This window comes from Astyanax mexicanus, chromosome 13 (genome assembly GCF_023375975.1).
Source record: "Astyanax mexicanus isolate ESR-SI-001 chromosome 13, AstMex3_surface, whole genome shotgun sequence".
In the NCBI taxonomy this organism is placed as follows: Eukaryota; Metazoa; Chordata; class Actinopteri; order Characiformes; family Acestrorhamphidae; genus Astyanax; species Astyanax mexicanus.
Window position 1 is genome coordinate 3,012,538 of NC_064420.1, and position 18,335 is coordinate 3,030,872.

The 18,335-nt window shown below is 39.9% G+C and overlaps 1 protein-coding gene across 1 annotated transcript in view; it reads right to left on the bottom strand.

Annotated features, from left to right (window-relative positions):
- The window catches only part of erbb3b (erb-b2 receptor tyrosine kinase 3b), a 42,847-nt gene that overhangs the window by 11,244 nt on the left and 13,268 nt on the right, over positions 1-18,335 (bottom strand). Inside the window, exons 3-18 of the mRNA XM_022677130.2 lie at positions 17,954-18,105; positions 15,562-15,742; positions 13,041-13,166; positions 12,483-12,545; positions 11,526-11,644; positions 10,615-10,756; positions 9,586-9,699; positions 8,617-8,734; positions 7,252-7,325; positions 6,957-7,047; positions 4,982-5,196; positions 3,859-3,991; positions 2,953-3,046; positions 1,045-1,202; positions 309-362; positions 17-158 (exon numbers count right to left, since the gene is read on the bottom strand). Of these exons, the coding sequence (XP_022532851.2) occupies positions 17-158; positions 309-362; positions 1,045-1,202; positions 2,953-3,046; positions 3,859-3,991; positions 4,982-5,196; positions 6,957-7,047; positions 7,252-7,325; positions 8,617-8,734; positions 9,586-9,699; positions 10,615-10,756; positions 11,526-11,644; positions 12,483-12,545; positions 13,041-13,166; positions 15,562-15,742; positions 17,954-18,105 (1,976 nt within the window). The remainder of the gene's footprint in view (positions 1-16; positions 159-308; positions 363-1,044; positions 1,203-2,952; positions 3,047-3,858; positions 3,992-4,981; positions 5,197-6,956; positions 7,048-7,251; positions 7,326-8,616; positions 8,735-9,585; positions 9,700-10,614; positions 10,757-11,525; positions 11,645-12,482; positions 12,546-13,040; positions 13,167-15,561; positions 15,743-17,953; positions 18,106-18,335) is intronic.

Consider the following 18,335-nt stretch of genomic DNA (forward strand, 5'->3'; position numbering starts at 1 on the left):
TGCTGTGTTGTCTCACCTCCCTGCTCTCAAGGTATCTCCTAAGTGCTCTCTTGTGGCGGATGGCGAGGCCTCTGTGGTAGAGCAGAGAGAGCACCGCTACAGCCAGACACACAATTAGCCCAGCCAGCACTCCGCTGACTATGGCTGCGATAGGAGGACTGAAACAGTAACAAACCAACAATCAGATCAGGAAGTGAGAGAAAAACTGATAAAATATGCTTACTGAAAGAAAGAAGAAGAAAGAAGTAGATATGACCAGAGAAAGTGATTATAGTCTTGTTCTGTCACCAGTAGAGGGAGCCACTGACCTGTCTGACGCTCTATCAGGGTTTATACAGTCTCTCAAAGTCGGGCCAGTGCACCTGGAAGAGTAGGAAAACACAGTAAACCATTAAGGCAGCAGCATAACCTGGAATTCTGTAAACTAGTAGTCTGCTGGACCACTCAGACACCTCCAAAAAATACAGGGGTTGAACAATGAAACTGAAACACCTGGTTTTAGAGCACAATAATTTATTGTGGTGACGGACAGTTCTGGTGGAAACAGGAGAGTTGAGGTTCACATTAAATTCTGCCGTGATTTGATCAGCCGTGGTTTTATTTTTTTTTTGGATACAATCCGGGTTAGCACCCGAACATCCCTTTCAGACAGCTTCCTCTTACAGCGTCCACAGTTAATCCTGTTGTATGTGGTTGATCCTTCTTGGTGGTATGCTGACGTTACCCTGGATACCGTGGCTCTTGATGCATCACAAAGACTTGCTGTCTTGGTCACAGATGCTCCAGCAGCAAGACGTGCACCAACAATTTGTCCTCTTTTGAACTCTGGTATGTCACCCATAATGTTATAGTGTGCATTGGAATATTTTGAGCAGAACTGTGCTCTTACCCTGCTAATTGAACCTTCACACTCTTACAGCTCTTACTGGTGCAATAATGTGCAATTAATGAAGATTGGAGACCAGGCTGCTCAAATTTAGCCATGATCAAATTTAGCCCACACTAAAATAATGATAACACACACACACACACACACACACTTACCCTCTTGTGCAGTTGGGGTGGCATGGCTCACACTGTCTTTTAGAGTTGTGGTACTTAAAGATGGCCTGGCCCCGCTCTCCATTCACTCCATTAGGACAAGACGACACACAGTGAGGGCCATCCATCAGGTTAGAGCACGCCACACACTCATCAGCTCCCTGACACACACACACACACACACACACACATACACACAAAGAGAAAGAAAAAGAGAGTGTGGGGGTGGAAAGATATGAGCACGTCACTGATTATAGCAGTTCTGTCAGCACCTGCACTAAAGTAAACAGGTAAAGCAGAACAGCCCTAAATCTAGCCAGTGTTTAAGTGTCTCCTCATTACGTAATACGCAGAATAAAAGCCAAGAGGCAGCAGAGCCAGTTTGGCAGGCTTTTGTAACCTAATGGTGACATACATTATGCAGAGAGCGTGTTTATATAAAAGTATTTTATATGAAAAACACATTTGTTCACGACATTTGGTCATCATTTCCATTACCTTACTCATCTTTCTCCTTATTAAACTCATTACTTCATCTGTTGAAGTATTTATACCCATGTTCTCTGATTCTATTTTCTGGTCCAACTCAAAGGCTGATTGGAAAAAGGATTTTTTTACAGGCTGTTTACAGAACAAACGTACCGGTCAAACAAAGAGCAGATGACCACTGATTGCGAAATAACCCACCCACATCACAGTGTGGATCTAAACAGTGGAAAACCCACCGCTCCTCTGCTGTGTGCGGAATATGAATTATGGTCAACACTTCAAAGAGAAACAGAGGCAGTCTTATTTCATAAGACTACAAAGGCGGGAAAAAGTGACTTGTAGATTTCTTTATTATTAATGTGTTTAATATCACAAGTGTCACCCGGAGAACACTTCCATTTAAAGACATCCTCAGTGTTGTTCAGATGACGGTAATGGATTTGGCACAGCATGAATGGACAATGAAAAACAGAACAATCTCAGATAGCCAAAAAAAAAACGGCTCCGGTTTGAATCTAGAGTAGATTGTGACCCAAACGCTCGGTTGCCAGGTATAATATGGGAATCGGACACCTCCGCATGTGCCAATACACCGGATGCAGAGTATAATATGGGAATCAGGCTGAGCTACTTGTGCCAAGTAGGGGTGGCCAATATGGCCCTAAAATAATATCACGATATTTCATGGTATTTTCATGGTATTTTAGCGATACTCTTGGATACTCATACCAAAACACTGAATTAAAAAATATATATTTCAAGAATACACTACTGCAACAAAATGAAGATTAAATCATATTATTGTACACGATATCATATGGCACACCCCTAATTCAGATATTAAACAATACAAGAATCAGTCAATGATCCAGAATGTTATGATACTAATAATAATGCAATCCAAATATCTCCATATATCCAGGAATAAAGTATAATACATAATACTGGGCAGATATAATCTTTCTCTAGTAGATATAGAATGTTTTTGCCAGTGTCACCCGAAGAACACTTCTTTTTAAAGCTTGTTTAACTGGCGGCAATGGATTTGGCGCAGCACCATGGCCAATGGAACAAAAGTACAATCCCAGATAGCCAAAATCACATGTCCGGTGCAAAAAATACCACATGTCGGTTAGAATTTAGGTCTGACTGAGGCCCAAATGCTGGGCTGCATCTCCCAACACCCCGGCTGCAGAGTATACTATGGGCCTGAGCCCCGATATTGGCCAGATTCTTCATGCTACCTGGTTCAATGTCTGTCATTTTCGTTCTTTAGCTTCCACTGGAAAAGTCAAGGGACACAATACTAGTCCTATATCCCACAATATTTTGTATGTCAGTGTAAATTACTGGAATAGGATAAAGCAAGACAGTGAAACAGAGAAAGGGCAAAGAGAAAAAAGAGAGGTAAATGTTTTATACTTTTCCTCTGCAGGTCGGTTCCCCCTCCTGTTGCAAACACTCAGGATGACAGGCGAGGCATTCACCATTCGGCCTTGTGAACTCCCGCGTCTCCCTGTAAACACAACATATATACACAAGCAGACAGGAGACAAGCAGAGACGTGTTAATACAAAAAGATAAGACAGAAAATGCGTTAATTCCAGACTCTAAAAATGTGGTTTTCCCTTCTCTTTCTACTGAAGCTAAAGTTGGCTTTCGACAGGACTAGCTTACATACATATCCCGTTTAAACCTGGTCATTTCGAACACCAAGACAGTATATTTCGATCTTCAATCTCAGATACAAATGTAACCATTCAAATGATCTCTTCAGGACGTGGTCTGAGACACGTTAAAAACCACATGATATATCAGTGTAAAGTGAGGATGCGCCAATCAGGTTAAGCCACTCCACTGAAGTAAAGTTTCTCCAGCACTAAGGCTGGGTGCAGCAGCATTAGCATTAGCATTAGCCGCTAACCACAGTGCTAGCTCTGTCTGAAATAGCTCTATCCGCCTTAGTGCTGGAGAAACTTCACTAAAAACTCACCATTAGACAAAATATTGGAAATCTAAGATTGCTGTAACTAAACAGAAGCACTTTATTTACCCAAATAAACAATTTTCAGGAGAGAAATCAGTGTAGATTAACTGCACATTGCAGCACATTGGGTACACTGTTTTTTCTGAACTCAGTGATCAGCTAATTAACAGACTCTCTCTGAGGTAAAGTGGGTGTGTTTTGAGTATGAAACAGTACAGTGTGCAGTTCAGGAGGACTATAGGACAATGGTTCAGAACCTGTGACTCACACACACACACACACATATACGTACACAAAGTTCTGCCAATTAAAAGTTAATTAAACCAATCATACAGACTAACCCTGAGTAGATATTACACTGGGCCACGCAAGTACCATCCCGACTGTGATTCCTGCAGAACAGACACTGTTCAGGTCCAGGGCCCCAACAGCCTGCATCTGAACACAGTGGATCACACACACGACCTGCTTCTTCTGTAACACACACACACAAACACACACACACACACACACACAGGAGAGTAAAATTAGATAAAAGAACACCAATCTCTCATGTATATATATGTATCAAATAGCAGAACCCCACAGAAAAGACCATCACAGAGCAGCTAGTATTATTATTATTTGGGTGGTGATGAACCCTGGTTTTTAATCACAATTTTCATGCATCTTGGCATCATGTTCTTTTCCTCCACCAGTCTTACACACTGCTTTTGGATAACTTTATGCTGCTTCACTCCTGGTGCAAAAATTCAAGCAGTTCAGTTTGGTGGTTTGATGGATTGTGATCATCCATCTTCCTCTTGATTATATTCCAGAGGTTTTTAATTTGGTAAAATCAAAGAAACTCATCATTTTTAAGTGCTCTCTTATTTTTTTCAGGTTCGCCACGCTCGCATGTCGCACTATTCGTCAGGTCCCGGATAAATAGTTGGATGTTTTTTTAACAAGGTGGAGCAGCTATAGATATAGTGCAGTAGTGTGTAACAGAGAGTGGAGAACAGTGAGTGATGATTAAACACAGTGTTTAAGAACTCCAGCAGCACTGCTGCAGTATCTGATCCACTCACTAACTGTACCAGCTTAACACACTCTACTAACACCTCATACACCACCATCAAAATGCTAATCAGTGCTAATCACTGCAGTGCTAAGAATGAAAAACACCACCAAAATAATAATAATAATAATAATAATAATAGTTGCTCTAACTATTACATAGTCTTTAACTATATAACTATAGTCTGTAATTATTAATGAACAACATAGTCCTCCTATATGATCCGTGGATTCACATTTATCCTACTAAGATTCATTTACTAATGTTTGTTTTTGGGCAATAGCATACAATTTTATATATGCAATTATAAAACCAGTAAAAAACTGGTACACCTGAACTTCCAGCCTGAACCCGATGCAACTCTACACCCCTCTTCCTTGCCCATCTTCTAAAACTTGGCTTACCACACTGGCTCTGAGGTTTATTAAACTTGATGTCATTGTAGTTGAGCCTGCGCTGGCGTCGATTGCCCGTGAAAATCTTCCCCCAGTCCACGGTGTGATGATAACACAGATTAGTGTTATTACTGATATACACACTGCCGTCATTTATCTCCCTCAGAGAGCGCAGACCCAGCGACGTGAGGGAGTCAACCTTCATTAACAACAGAGAGAAGGGCCTGAAAAGACAGAGAGAGGGGAAAAGTTGGCACGGCGTCACGGGAGAGCGGGGACGAAGAGAAAATACAGATTAGTCAAGTCAGGTGGATTTCCCATAAGGAAGGCAGTCAGTCAGACGCTGCAGGATCCGTCTGCCTGCATGACCTGTTCACGGCCCCTCCACAGGTACAAGTCTGAACTTCTGCTCTTAACCGCCGTGTTAAATAATCAGGACACGTATTTCACAATACTTCCACAAAGGCACAGACACCCATTTCATGCTGGAGAAAATGCATGAGTGTTTGTGTAATGTGTGTAGTCTGTGTGTGTCTTAATTACTGAATAATTAATAAAATACACAATAATAACTTCTCAGTGAGCTATTAAAAATATTTTACCAGATTGTAGTTTTTTGTGTTTTTACAACGCCAAATCAGAGCAAAAACACTACATATACATATACTTAATACATATGACTTTATTTGATTGCTTACAGTATGAACCCACTATATTTCAAGTTTTGCATGTTTTGCATTGTCTTGTTGAAAAAATGCATGAACATCCCTGTAAAAGATGTTGCCTTAAAGGCAGCATATGTTGCTCTAAGATATTGATGCACTTTTCTGCATTAATGCCGCAGCACGCCAGTCTGGATGATCCTTTTTGTCTTTGGTCCAGAGATCAATGTGTCCATTTTTTCCAAAAAAAGATCTGGAATACTGATTTGTCAGAGTACAATATATATTTTCACTGTATGATGGTCCATCCAATGTTACTCTGAGCCCATTCAAGAACTTGGCACCACTTCTTCTGATACATCAGCTCACAGACGCAGCCTTGTGCTGATCCACATCACCCTAGGAGTGATGAGAGGAGAGAGCGCCATCTACTGTACCCACCCAAAGAGAGCAAGGCCAATTGTGCTCTCTCAAGGCTTCGGCAGATGATGGCAAGCTGCATGACCGGGATTCGAACCAGCGATCTCCAGAAGATATAGTCTTCTTAGCATTTGTTAAAAACTGGAAATCTACTACTGCCCCAATATACTTTCTCCTTAAAGACTTAGCCTTCCATGGATTCTGCTTTTGAACTAAATCTTGATTATTATTTTTTTTCAGATATATATTTGCTTAAACAATCTCTATCTCAACTGTTTTTTTTATGTGTTGCAGGTCTAAAATGCAGGAATGTATTTTTAATGATCAATGAAATGAAGATGAGCAGATAATACATTAAATATATGGGGTTCATACTGTCTGTAATCAGATAAAATCATGTAAATGTAAGAAACATTGCTTTAATGTGTTTTTTCTTCTGATTTTTGAGAAAATGAAAGAGAAAAAAGGAGAGAAAGAGAGATTTTGGGACTTTTGGAAGCTCTACAGCCATGCAATGTTTAGTAAAAGGGTTTAGATCAGCTTTATATATTTTTACATACCTTTTAGTGCTGATGTGGGAACAGGGTTAGGGGAGGAGGTGGTGGTGAGGTGGAGAGGAGGGATGCACACAAACATGAATAAATACAAAAAACACATGAGATGCATGCACAGACTATGGAACACATCTGATCAAATACATAAACAAACAAAATGGTATACGATTAGCATTAGCAGACAGCCACACATACAGGGAAACATACATTATCATCATATAAACAGCCTGTATTTAAAAAAAAAAGCATTTCACAGGAAAACAGCTGATGCTACAGACGGTTGGATGCAACAGAATGACAAAACACACACACACACACACACACACACACACACAGACGAGCACTTACGAGCGGAGTGATCTTCCACGTATAGTGGTGAGGTTGGAGAAATATGACAGATCACTGAGTTCTTTAGGCCATGACTGAATATCCAAAACACCTACGGGACATGCAATACATTTTTAGCATAAATACATATAGTGTAAACATATAAATGTGTGATAGTGTCCGAATACATAAATAAAAAATACCAATGTGTTATATTAACAACATGCAGTACAGTATAACCTACTATATATACACAGAAGTGTTTAAATAATTACAATATTATATATAATATTAAATGCTATTACTATATAATTACCTGTTATTTCTCTCACAGTGCTGAAGTACTTGAGTTTTTTGGGGTCCAATGGAGGAATCTTATTATAGTCGTCCCTGCAAAATTCAGAGTGGTGTAAAAAATTAAAAAATTTAAACATGAATCATGTTGGCACTGAGGATGATCTTTCTTTTTACCAATATTTTTAACTAAAAACCTTCCATTAACAAGTATTATAAATAATTTACACTTTTTAATAGTTTACACAATACATAATGAAAATCTCCCATTGGTTGCATTAGTTGGATATTGGTACTGAAATTTTATCCACAATTTTCATTTTGTGACTGACTTTACATTGTTCCATCACAAGTTGAAACAGAGATTTTGAATTATTCTGGTTTGTGCTTTACTCTACAGCCCCAACCCCAGCTGGAATGGTGATTTTGATTGGTTCTCAGTTTGTGTTTAACTCTAGATTGCTCCACCCCAAGCTAAAATGTAGATTCTGATTGGTTCTGGCTCTGTATTTGACTTCTACATTGTCCCACCCCCCAGCTAAAATGGTGATTTTGATTGGTTCTGGCTCGGTGTTTGACTCTAGATTGCTCCACCCCAAGCTAAAATTAAGATTCCCATTGGTTCTGACTTATTGTTTGACTCTATGTTGCCCCACCCCTAGCTGAAACCAAGATTCTGATTGGTTCAGACTCTGTGTTTGACTCTAATATTGAGATTCTGATTGGTTCTGGCTTTGTGTTAAACTCTAGATTGCTACACTCAAGCTAAAATGGAGATTCTGATTGGTTCTGGCTCTGTATTTGACTTCTACATTGTCCCACCCCCCAGCTGAAATGGTGATTTTGATTGGTTCTGGTTTGTGTTGAACTCTAGATTGCTCCACTCAAGCTAAAATGGAGATTCTGATTGGTTCTGGCTCAGTGTTTGAACATATGCTGTCAGACTTCCTGCTAAAACTGAGTTTCTGATTGTTTGGCCTCTGTTTTTGACTCTATGTTGTCCCACCCAAGATTTTGATTGATTCTGGCTTTGTGTTAAATTCTAGATTGCCCCACTTAGGCTAAAATGTAGATTATGATTATTATTATTGCTTTAAATCATACATTTTCAACCCTTCTACAAAATCTTTAAATTTCTAAAGGTTCTTTGTATCTAAAATGAAAACATCTCACTTTCACAAGAATTGAAAACAAGAGGGGATCCTTCTATGGCTTTAATTCAAAGAACACTTTTTGGCACCTTTTTTATAACTGCACTGCCAACTAAACCTGCCATGCTACCTTTCTTTCTGAATAAGCAGTGAAAACCAGTCTAGTGCCTCAGGATGTTTGTAAGGAGAACTCTAACCGCTAAGAACCCTCAACACTGAGGATGATAAATACTCACCCGTGAATTCCTGTGACAAGAAAGTGAAGACTGCCCTGGATCTTAGTGCAGTTAATGAAAGTGTCGATGTTACTGGAGTCTACAGTTTGCCTGTCAGAGGCTCCTGTGCCATTACACACTACAGAGCCAGACAGAGAGAAACGGAGAGAGAGAAAAAAAGGAGGATTATTCAATAAAAACAGACAAGTCTAGTTTTGAAGTCTATGCAGTCTATCGGCTGCATAGAATTATCAATGGCATTTTTAGAATAGGTGTTGTGGCATAAAATATGGAATATATTATGTTTCATGCACTATTTCACATGACCCTGCCTGGTAAAGAACCCAATCCATGCTCTCAAGAAAATGGGAAAATTGGCTAGTTTGGGAGGGGCACTGGGTGATGTATGGGTTTAGAGGTGGGGCAAAAGGGAGAGCTGATTGGTGGTGATAGCGGTGAGACCCAGATGGTTGGACATCAGCAATTGATTATTGATTAACTGATCTATATATATTGTGTTGTGTCTGAGTACCAAAGTAACCACAATAAAAGCTTTTTTTAAAAGTTAGGAAATGTTTATAAAAATTGTAAGCAGGACTGGTAAGTTTCATTACTTCAAAGAAACTGGAATATGGTTCAGGCTTCCTTTAAAAATAATATTTCAAGCTAAAAACAAAAATACACCTGAAACAACACATTAGCCAAAAACATTAGCCTAATAACTAATGATAACATTTTCTCTGATCTCTGAAGCTCGGCAGAAAAAGACGGCCTTTGAAAACTACATTTTTATGTACAAAAACTGTGAATGCCCCCATACAAAAACAGCTCTCCTTACTGAACGGGTCTTGAGTGTGTCTTTCCTAAGAATATCTATGAAAAGTATCATGACCTCACTCTACTTCACTCATACCAGTCTATGAACCACAGCGCTTGTTAAATACTGCGGCTGTGTGTAAAGTCTGCTGTGGGTGGATGGGCACCCTTCACCTTTTGGGCAGAGACCAACACACGGCTCACACCGCTTTGTGCCATTCCTCTCAACCTCCATCTTATCTAGTGGGCAGCTGCTCACACAGGCACTGCCGTCTACCACGAAGTGATCTGTGAGAGAGAGAGAGAGAGAGAGAGAGAGAGAGATGAGTACGTACTGTCACATATAGAGTATACAATGCTGAGTGAATGGGATAAAATAAGAGAAAATTTGATACATTTTACAAAGGCAACCATAACCACAGTTCTAGCAGTGCAAAAACTGAGACTGAAACATTTAAATTGAATACATTTCTTAATGTCTTGAAGGAAAACATGGCGACACCCCTGTTCCTTATTAGTGTTTCATAATGCACCTTATAATCTGGTGTACCTTATTTATGGAAATAGACCAGAGAATAGACGTTTTTTGATAGTGCGCCTTATTATCCAGTGCGCATTCCAGTGCGACAAATACGATAATAGTGTGGCTTTTTTGAGTGTTTAAGGTGTAGAGCAGGGGTCACCAATCTTGTCCACATTGGGCCGGTGTGGGTGCAGGCTTTCATTACAACAAAGCTGTGGCACACCTGATTCCACCTGTTCAATCAGCCTCAGTCTCAGTCCCCAAACAGGTGGCCACCCATAGAGGGTGTGCCCGTGCCTGGTTGGAATGAAAACCCGCAACCACAGCGGCCCTTTCTGGACTGGATTGGTGACCCCTGGTGTAGAGGTTTCACTCGCCTCACTCAACTTTCTCCCCTCACTACCTCCCTCCCTCCCTCATTTACTGCCTCACTGCCCTCCTCTCTTTTGCTCCCTCCCTTACCTCAGTCAACTCACTCACCTACCTCACTCATCCTAGTCATTCTCTACCTCATTTACTCACGTTTAGCAGGCTAAAGAGCATTTCACCGTTCATTGGCTGCCTCAGTGACTGTGTGTCTTTGTTAATAGTTTTCCCAATGAGTTTCTCAAATTATAATGTTTTAATAGATATATTTGCAATACTGCCAATCCTTCAGCCTCTCCACCCTCTGTGCTTACCGGGGCAGTTGGGCATGCACACTGATCCGTACTGGTACATGGCGTCCGGGTTGGGCTCCAGCTGGAATGTCTGCCTATTGTAGATGAGCGGCTGGGGACAGTGAGGCACGCACGCTCCCGAATGGTTCACGTGTCGGCACGCCTGAGTCAAAACACAAGCATGCAGAGTCAAAGACCTCTCAACCTGTAAACTGCCTTTAAAAGTGTGCGGTTTATTGTTTAGATCGCTTCCAAAATCTTACAGATAATGCTGTGAAGCCACTGCTCAAGCTGGGTTAGTTTTACCAGATTTGACAGGTATTAATGATTTATACAGGATAAAGTATCTGTGTTCTTAGAAGCCTAGATGTACAGGATTTAAAAAATCTTAACCAGTGTTGAAAATGTAAGAGACATCACGCATACCCTGCAATTTATAGACATTTCCTGAAGTGATCCCAACATCAGAGAATGGGAAACATCACCACTGTCTAGTTTATACTGAACACCACCTTTGCACCACCAGTGTACACATACTGGATACTGTCTTGGATCATTAGTGACCTTTAGGACCTTTAGTATACCATCAGCGGCATCTGGCATCAGCGGCCAGAGTCCGAGATAGCATAATTCGCCTTGCTCTTTCTAGGTGGGTAGATGGCGCTCTCTCCTCACTTGGCTTATAGTGTAATGATCGGTCAGCACAGGCATCTGTTATCTTTCCATTTTTTTCCAGAAATTTAGTGTTGTGGACATTATTAGAGATAGGGGGGTTCCCTAATAAGTAGTTGGGGTAATAGGTGGGGTAATTCCAAAATTTGGGAGTTCCAAATTAGTGAGAAAATGGGATAAACAAACTACGCAAGGGAAGAAAATAGATATAAAAAGGCTAAACAACACCTTTAAACAGGTAAGACAGCATTGGCACTTACAAAGCAGTGCGTCTCTAGAGGTCCTGTACATCCTCCTGCGCACTCTGTGTTGCAACAGTCTCGAGGACTGGTCCCAAAACAGCGTCCGTGGCACTGCGGCGCACACACCGTCTTTGTCACTGACACACACACACACAGAGATCAGAGAAGCTTTAATTTGAACAGTATTTTATCATTAGGTCAGCTACAGATGCTTCACTTTGAAGAGCTTTATAACAGGATAAACTTCCCCAGTATATTACTGAAGGTACATTATAGGGCTGCACGATACTGTTTTTTTTTTTTTTTGCAGATGATTTAAATATATGTATCGCGATATTAAACAATGGAGGACCCGTGACTTCACCAGCCCCGTCCCCACCCGAGCACTGTCTCGCGGCAGAGACTTGGACCAACCGAGAGCTGTGTCAGCGCTTTAGAGTCAGCCGACCACTCAAAAACCTGAGGAAAACAGCAAAACAACAAAACAACAATAATCGTCCCTTTAATCGAACATTCAAATGACCTTTCAAAAGGTAAATAAGAGCATTTTCTGGGATTAAAACATGATTTTGGCTGTAACTGGAAATATCTGTGCAAAACTGTGCTGAACGAAGGTGCACAGCTTTCCACAGGCTGTCTGCCGCTGTGATTACAAGCACGTGCCCAACCATGTGGAGTCCATGTGGTTACCCAACCCCTCCGCCCTGCACTTCTCAGGCAGTCGCAGCCTGTCACTCACCCAGAGACAGAGACAGCACTGCTCACACAGAATATTACAACACTGTGTATCTACTTTTTCTGTCAAGAATCAAAACTTGATTTAATTGCCTTAGGTGACATCGCACATCCTGCGATGTGATTATTGCGCATGCTTACATCGTGATGATGATGCTTAAACGATATATCGTGCAGCCCTAGTACAGTACTAACAGATAAAAATGACATGATGCACTTCAGTGAGGGCGATATACTCACAGGTCTGACACTGATCCTTATTTGGACCCCAGCAGTGTCCTCTACAGTCAGGATGACACGCCACTGCAGAGAGAATGCACATGAGCAAGGAGCATAGATCAACAAACAAACAAAAAAGTGCATTTACAAATAATATAAGTTTAAAATGATAACAATAAAAATATAGACCGCATTTACACCTGGTCACAAGGATTGTATCTTAGCCACATGCATTTATCACCAGTTTTGTTTGTCAAATGTACTGTATTTACCCTGCTATAACTGCATAGAGTATTGTTGTCACATATCTCAAATCAACAACAAAATAAGTGCTATAGGCTCAAGCACAAACTGGCACAATGAGGACCTACTAGAGCAGAGGTAGGTGATGTTTAAGAAGTTCGAATACAATCTAAGACAATCTGTCACAGCTAAAGTGTATCAGTAATCAGAAGGAACTGTTAAAATTGTTGAGCAGAGGCCTTCAAACATTTTATGTGGCCTGGTTTTGTCCAGATTTGATCCTGAGTAACCAGGTATAAACAGGGTTTTAGTAAAATCACTCACAGATGTACTTACATTCTGGTCCGTTGCGATCGATCTCGACTCGGACGCTGCTGTCACTCACAATATCTTTCCAGTTGATGGAGGGCACGTAGCTCAGAAATTTATTATTCACAATCTGCACTCCTCCCGCCAGGATCTCTGATGAGTGAGAAGAAACAAAGAGCTGTCAGCATCAGGAAATATAGCAATATAGAACGAAAAAATTCCTGCTGGAAAATGAAATGAATCCGCATCCCCATAAAACTTGTTATCAGCAGAGGGAAGCTGTAAGATATGAAGTGCTGTAAGATTTTGTGGGAAAACAAAAACTGCACTGACTTTATACTTGATCATAAAACACAGTGGATCAACACCAGCAGATATCAGACATGTCTCTCCAAACAAACCATCACTGATCACCAGTAAATTTTACATTTTATTTAAAGGAAATCAAGGGATCAGAGTCTGGAGGAAGAGTGGAGAGACACACAGTCCAAACTGCTCGAGGTCTAGTGTGAAGTTTCCACCAATCAGTGTTGGTTCTTATAAATCTTACAGCACTTCATGCTTCCCTCTGCTACTGACAACTTTTATGGAGATGCGGATTTTGTTTTCCAGCAGGACTTGGCACACTGCCCACACTGCCAAAAGTGAGCTGCTGGTTATTTAGAATAAAAACCAGCAGCCAACCAGCCAACATAATAATATTGAAAAGAATCCCCTGTTACTTTAAGCCTTTCAGAAAAAAAAAGTTTAGTCTTTTTCTCACTTCTAACTATTCAAAGCAAAGGAAATATCTGCATTTCACTGTAAGCTGTAAATGTCACACTTTATGTTATACAAAATAACAAATAACAAAATAACTAAGCAATCTGACACGTAAAACAGGACTAGAACATTTGCTCTTCCATGTAAGAGATACTGATATGATTTTTAGGAATTCTTAGACGAAATTAAAAACGCAGAATCGCAAAAAAACATGATGACTCTTTTCCACGCATCGCTGCCAGTAGTCTCGACTCGCCTCGACACGCACTCACTGCCAGTAAACCACAAGTGTGATGTGGGAATGGTGTGTTTGAAAACATAGACACTCACACACACACACACACATCGCCCGCTTTGGGTTTTTCTCATGCCGTCCTCTTTCCTTTCAGCTTCTTTGAAACACATTGTGTGACGGGCGTGTCTATACATTCTGCTAAGACACCAGATTCCACAATCCCCCCACACACACACACACACACACACCGCAAAACGTACATGTGATGTCACAGCCCTGCTGTCCTGCTCTACTGTACGACTCTAAAATATGCCTTGTGCAGCTCGAAACACAATGCAAAAGGCATAAACTAACTCTCTTAATTAATTAATCACGGGTGTATTTAATTTTGGGTGTAACGTGAAATAAACCAATCAGTGTGCCAGTTGTCATTCCGTTTAAGATGCAGGTGATCAATGACTTTGGCGCGATGCTTTATTTTATTCTTTATTCTATTTATTCTGGAGCTGACTGTTGACTGTTGTCAGGGTTTTAATCAGTAAGTGGCACATGTGTATTTACCACAACCAAGATACAAGAAACACGCCAAATATTTACCTGAACACACCTCACTTCCAGACCACCACACCCATCAGTGTAGATTTATTTTCATATGCTCTTAATGCTATTTTAACTGTGTGGGTTCAAGGCATTAAAATAGACTGTCGATGGGGTGTAAGATAGCAACGAGCATCAAGAAGCACCTTGTGCAGGGTGTACAATAGTGCTCTCATTGTTTTTCCAATATCAAGGGTATTAAAAAAAGTCTATCCTGCTTTTATTGGACTAAATGTCTCATGGAAGACTTTCTACTAGAGAGGGGTTTCCCTCTCTACCTATCACTCAGGACGATACATTGCCCACGAAAATGATGTCACAATTTTGTGATTCTGGATAATGGAAATATCAAAAGACAATTCTCTACAATACTTTACTGCATCTAAAAGAGGATGGTTACTAAAGAGGATAAAATACTCCTAAATAAATAAGTAAATACCAGGAATTATTATGAATTCATTGGTGTCAGTTTTACAGAATTAAACATTCAATATTGTACACCGCAGGTTTATTACTTTATTCATTTGATTATAGCACCACCACATAGAGTAATAAAGCAGGTTTTTTAGTAAGTCTAATAGGAGGGCTTGTCTTAGGGAGTGCTTATGTTTCATAAGCATAAAAAATATGGACATTTGACGCCACGTGTCCATGATGTCATCATCACAAACGAAAACCCGCCCCTAGTTACAAAAATGTCTCTTTAAAATTGGGTTGTCTTGAGTTTTGTCGTTTCTTTTCACATTGTACCATATGCATACTGAACCATGACTTATGTGTACTAGTTATGAATCATTTACTCATTTACTCTGTAAGACACAAAAAAAAAATAGTGTAAAAAATGATAAAACAGACAATCAGCCAATGTGTTGCATCATTATTTGCACTTGTGGTAAATCTGGCATCTCTCTCTCTCTCTCTCTCTTTCTCTCTCTCTCTTTCTCTCATTCTGACCTGTAAGATGAGTGAGGCCCATTTCTTCCAGTCCAGTCTGTCCGTCGAAGTTGAGGAAGACAGACAGAGCCCAATTCTGATCATAAAGGGTGCTGCCACGGATCACCCGGAGCTGGCCCAGTGGCAGCCGGCTGAACTGGTTTGTGGCGATGAGCACATAGCCAGTCACTTCCCGGATTCCCTGTAGACAGAAGCCAAGCAATTATTGATGTGGCATGAACTCACTGTAATGCAGATGCTCTAAAACTATTTAATTGCTGTTCTGAAAGAAAATATTAAGTATAAAGTGTTTGCTTTTGAAATATTCCAAATCCGTTTTAATTTAACTTAAACTACACGTTCAATCTAAAAAATGTGCGCTAATTTTTTCACATTATGATATGGCAAACTGGATCTTTTTTTAGATTTGAGACACTTCAGATCAGATTTAGCTCTTATCGTTCACATATTTAATATAAGTGGTCTGTATCTTTCTGTAATTTGAATTGATATGTCTCTGAACTGGAACACATGGACACAGTGACACATTAATGCATGGCACCTCTGTTGTTTTGCCACACTGTTCCGCAAGAATGCGACATGAATGAGTCTGACTCCTCTAAAGTGATTTTCTGTTGTTTGTTGTGAATATATAAGATATATTCAAATATATATAAATAATTAATATTAACAGTCATAAATGAACAGAAACAACAAATTTGACAAGCATATACTGTTGCTTGTATACTGCTGTGTGATGCATGTGTGGACTCTGGCAGTGAGTCAGAATTTGGCACAACACTAGTTCCAGTAAAAGATGCATGAAGTTCATTCTGAGCGTTCACATTTATGTCACATTCTGACAAAACGAATATGTATCTGTATTTAATTGACTAAAGTCTGAAAAGATCCACAGATCACAAATCAGATAACAAATCATATCCAATGCAAAATATGGTCCTAAAATGGCAATAATACCTTTTATTCCAATTAGGGACCACTTAAAAATGATGAGTTTCTTTAATTTTACCAAATTGAAAAACCTCTGGAATTTAATCAAGAGGAAGATGGATGATCACAAGCCATCAAACCACCAAACTGAACTGCTTGAATTTTTGCACCAGGAGTAAAGCAGCATAAAGTTATCCAAAAGCAGTGTGTAAGACTGGTGGAGGAGAACATGATGCCAAGATGCATGAAGAAAACTGTGATTAAAAACCAGGGTTATTCCACCAAATACTGATTTCTGAACTCTTAAAACTTTATGAATATGAACTTTTTGTTTTCTTTGCATTATTTGAGGTCCGAAAGCTCTGCATCTTTTTTTCTGTTATTTCAGCCATTTCTCATTTACTGCAAATGCTCTAAATGCTCTTCAATGCTCTAAATGACAATATTTTTAAGTGGAATTTGGGAATGTTGTATGTAGTTTATAAAATAAAGCAGCAATGTTCATTTTATTCAAATATAAACCTATAAATAGCAAAATCAGAGAAACTGATTCAGAAACTGAAGTGCTCTCTTATTTTTTTTTTTTCAGAGCTGTATATTGTACATAAAATTCAAAATTGGTTATCATGACAGGCCTACTGTGTTTAATAAAATCAGGGCAGAAGTTGCGTAACGTAAGCCCATCTTAACACAACTTCTCTGACAAGCTATTTTATTGGCCAGCACTGTGCTTTCTGCAAGAACTGAAAGTTGACTCCAAAAAAGTGACTTAAGTTACACTGTTGTTTCTACTCGCGACACCTGAGAATCTAAAACTGCATTGGTGACACACACCTGTTCTGCATTTCCTCAGCCAGTCCTCACACACTCACTTATCTTATCAGTTTGTTTAGTATTTCCAGTATCTTTCACTGCAAACTCAACCTGTATTTATTTACAACTTCCTGTGCTGTGGACTTTTGCCTGGTTGTGTGTTTGTTTGAGATTTTGGACTTTAGTACTTTTGCTGTGGTGTTTCAGCGTCAGTCCGCTGATTTTTAAGCTTTGGACTGTGCTTTTCTAAGTTTTTTTTTCTCACAGACCCAAAGCAAGTCTTTGTGATGTATCAAGAGCCACGGTATCCAGGGTAATGTCAGCATACCACCAAGAAGGACCGACCACATCCAACAGGATTAACTGTGGACGCTGTAAGAGGAAGCTGTCTGAAAGGGATGCTCGGGTGCTAACCCGGATTGTATCCAATAAAAAACATAAAACCACGGCTGATCAAATCACACAGAATTCAATGTGCTCCTCAACTCTCCTGTTTCCACCAGAACTGTCCGTCACCACAATCAATTATTGTGCTCTAAAACCAGGTGTTTCAGTTTTATTGTCCAACTCCTGTATGTATGTGTTGTGCAATAGAGAATCATATACAGCACCATTAATAATATAATATTAAACAGAAATGAAATCTTACTCCAAGGAAAGAGAAGTCGAAGTCTCGCTCCATCAGGGTGATCTCCAGGTTTCCTATGATGATTTCACAGTTCTCGTAGCGTGCCTTCAGGTTTTTGTAGTGCAGAGCAGAGCTGTCCGTGAAACTCAGCCCATTTGTGGTACCCAGGCAAACTGGCAAAAACAAAAAAATATGAATTTAAATACATGCATAGACTAAAAAAACACAACAAGAAGTTTAAATTGGAATGGATTGAAGTTTATTAGGGAAAACTGTACATTTATTTATATATCTATATTAACAGCACAGGGCGCAAGGGGTGAAAACGGACTGTTGATGGGTTGTAAGATAGCAATGAGCATTATGACAACTATGCCTTGCACAGGGTGTATGATAGGGTAAC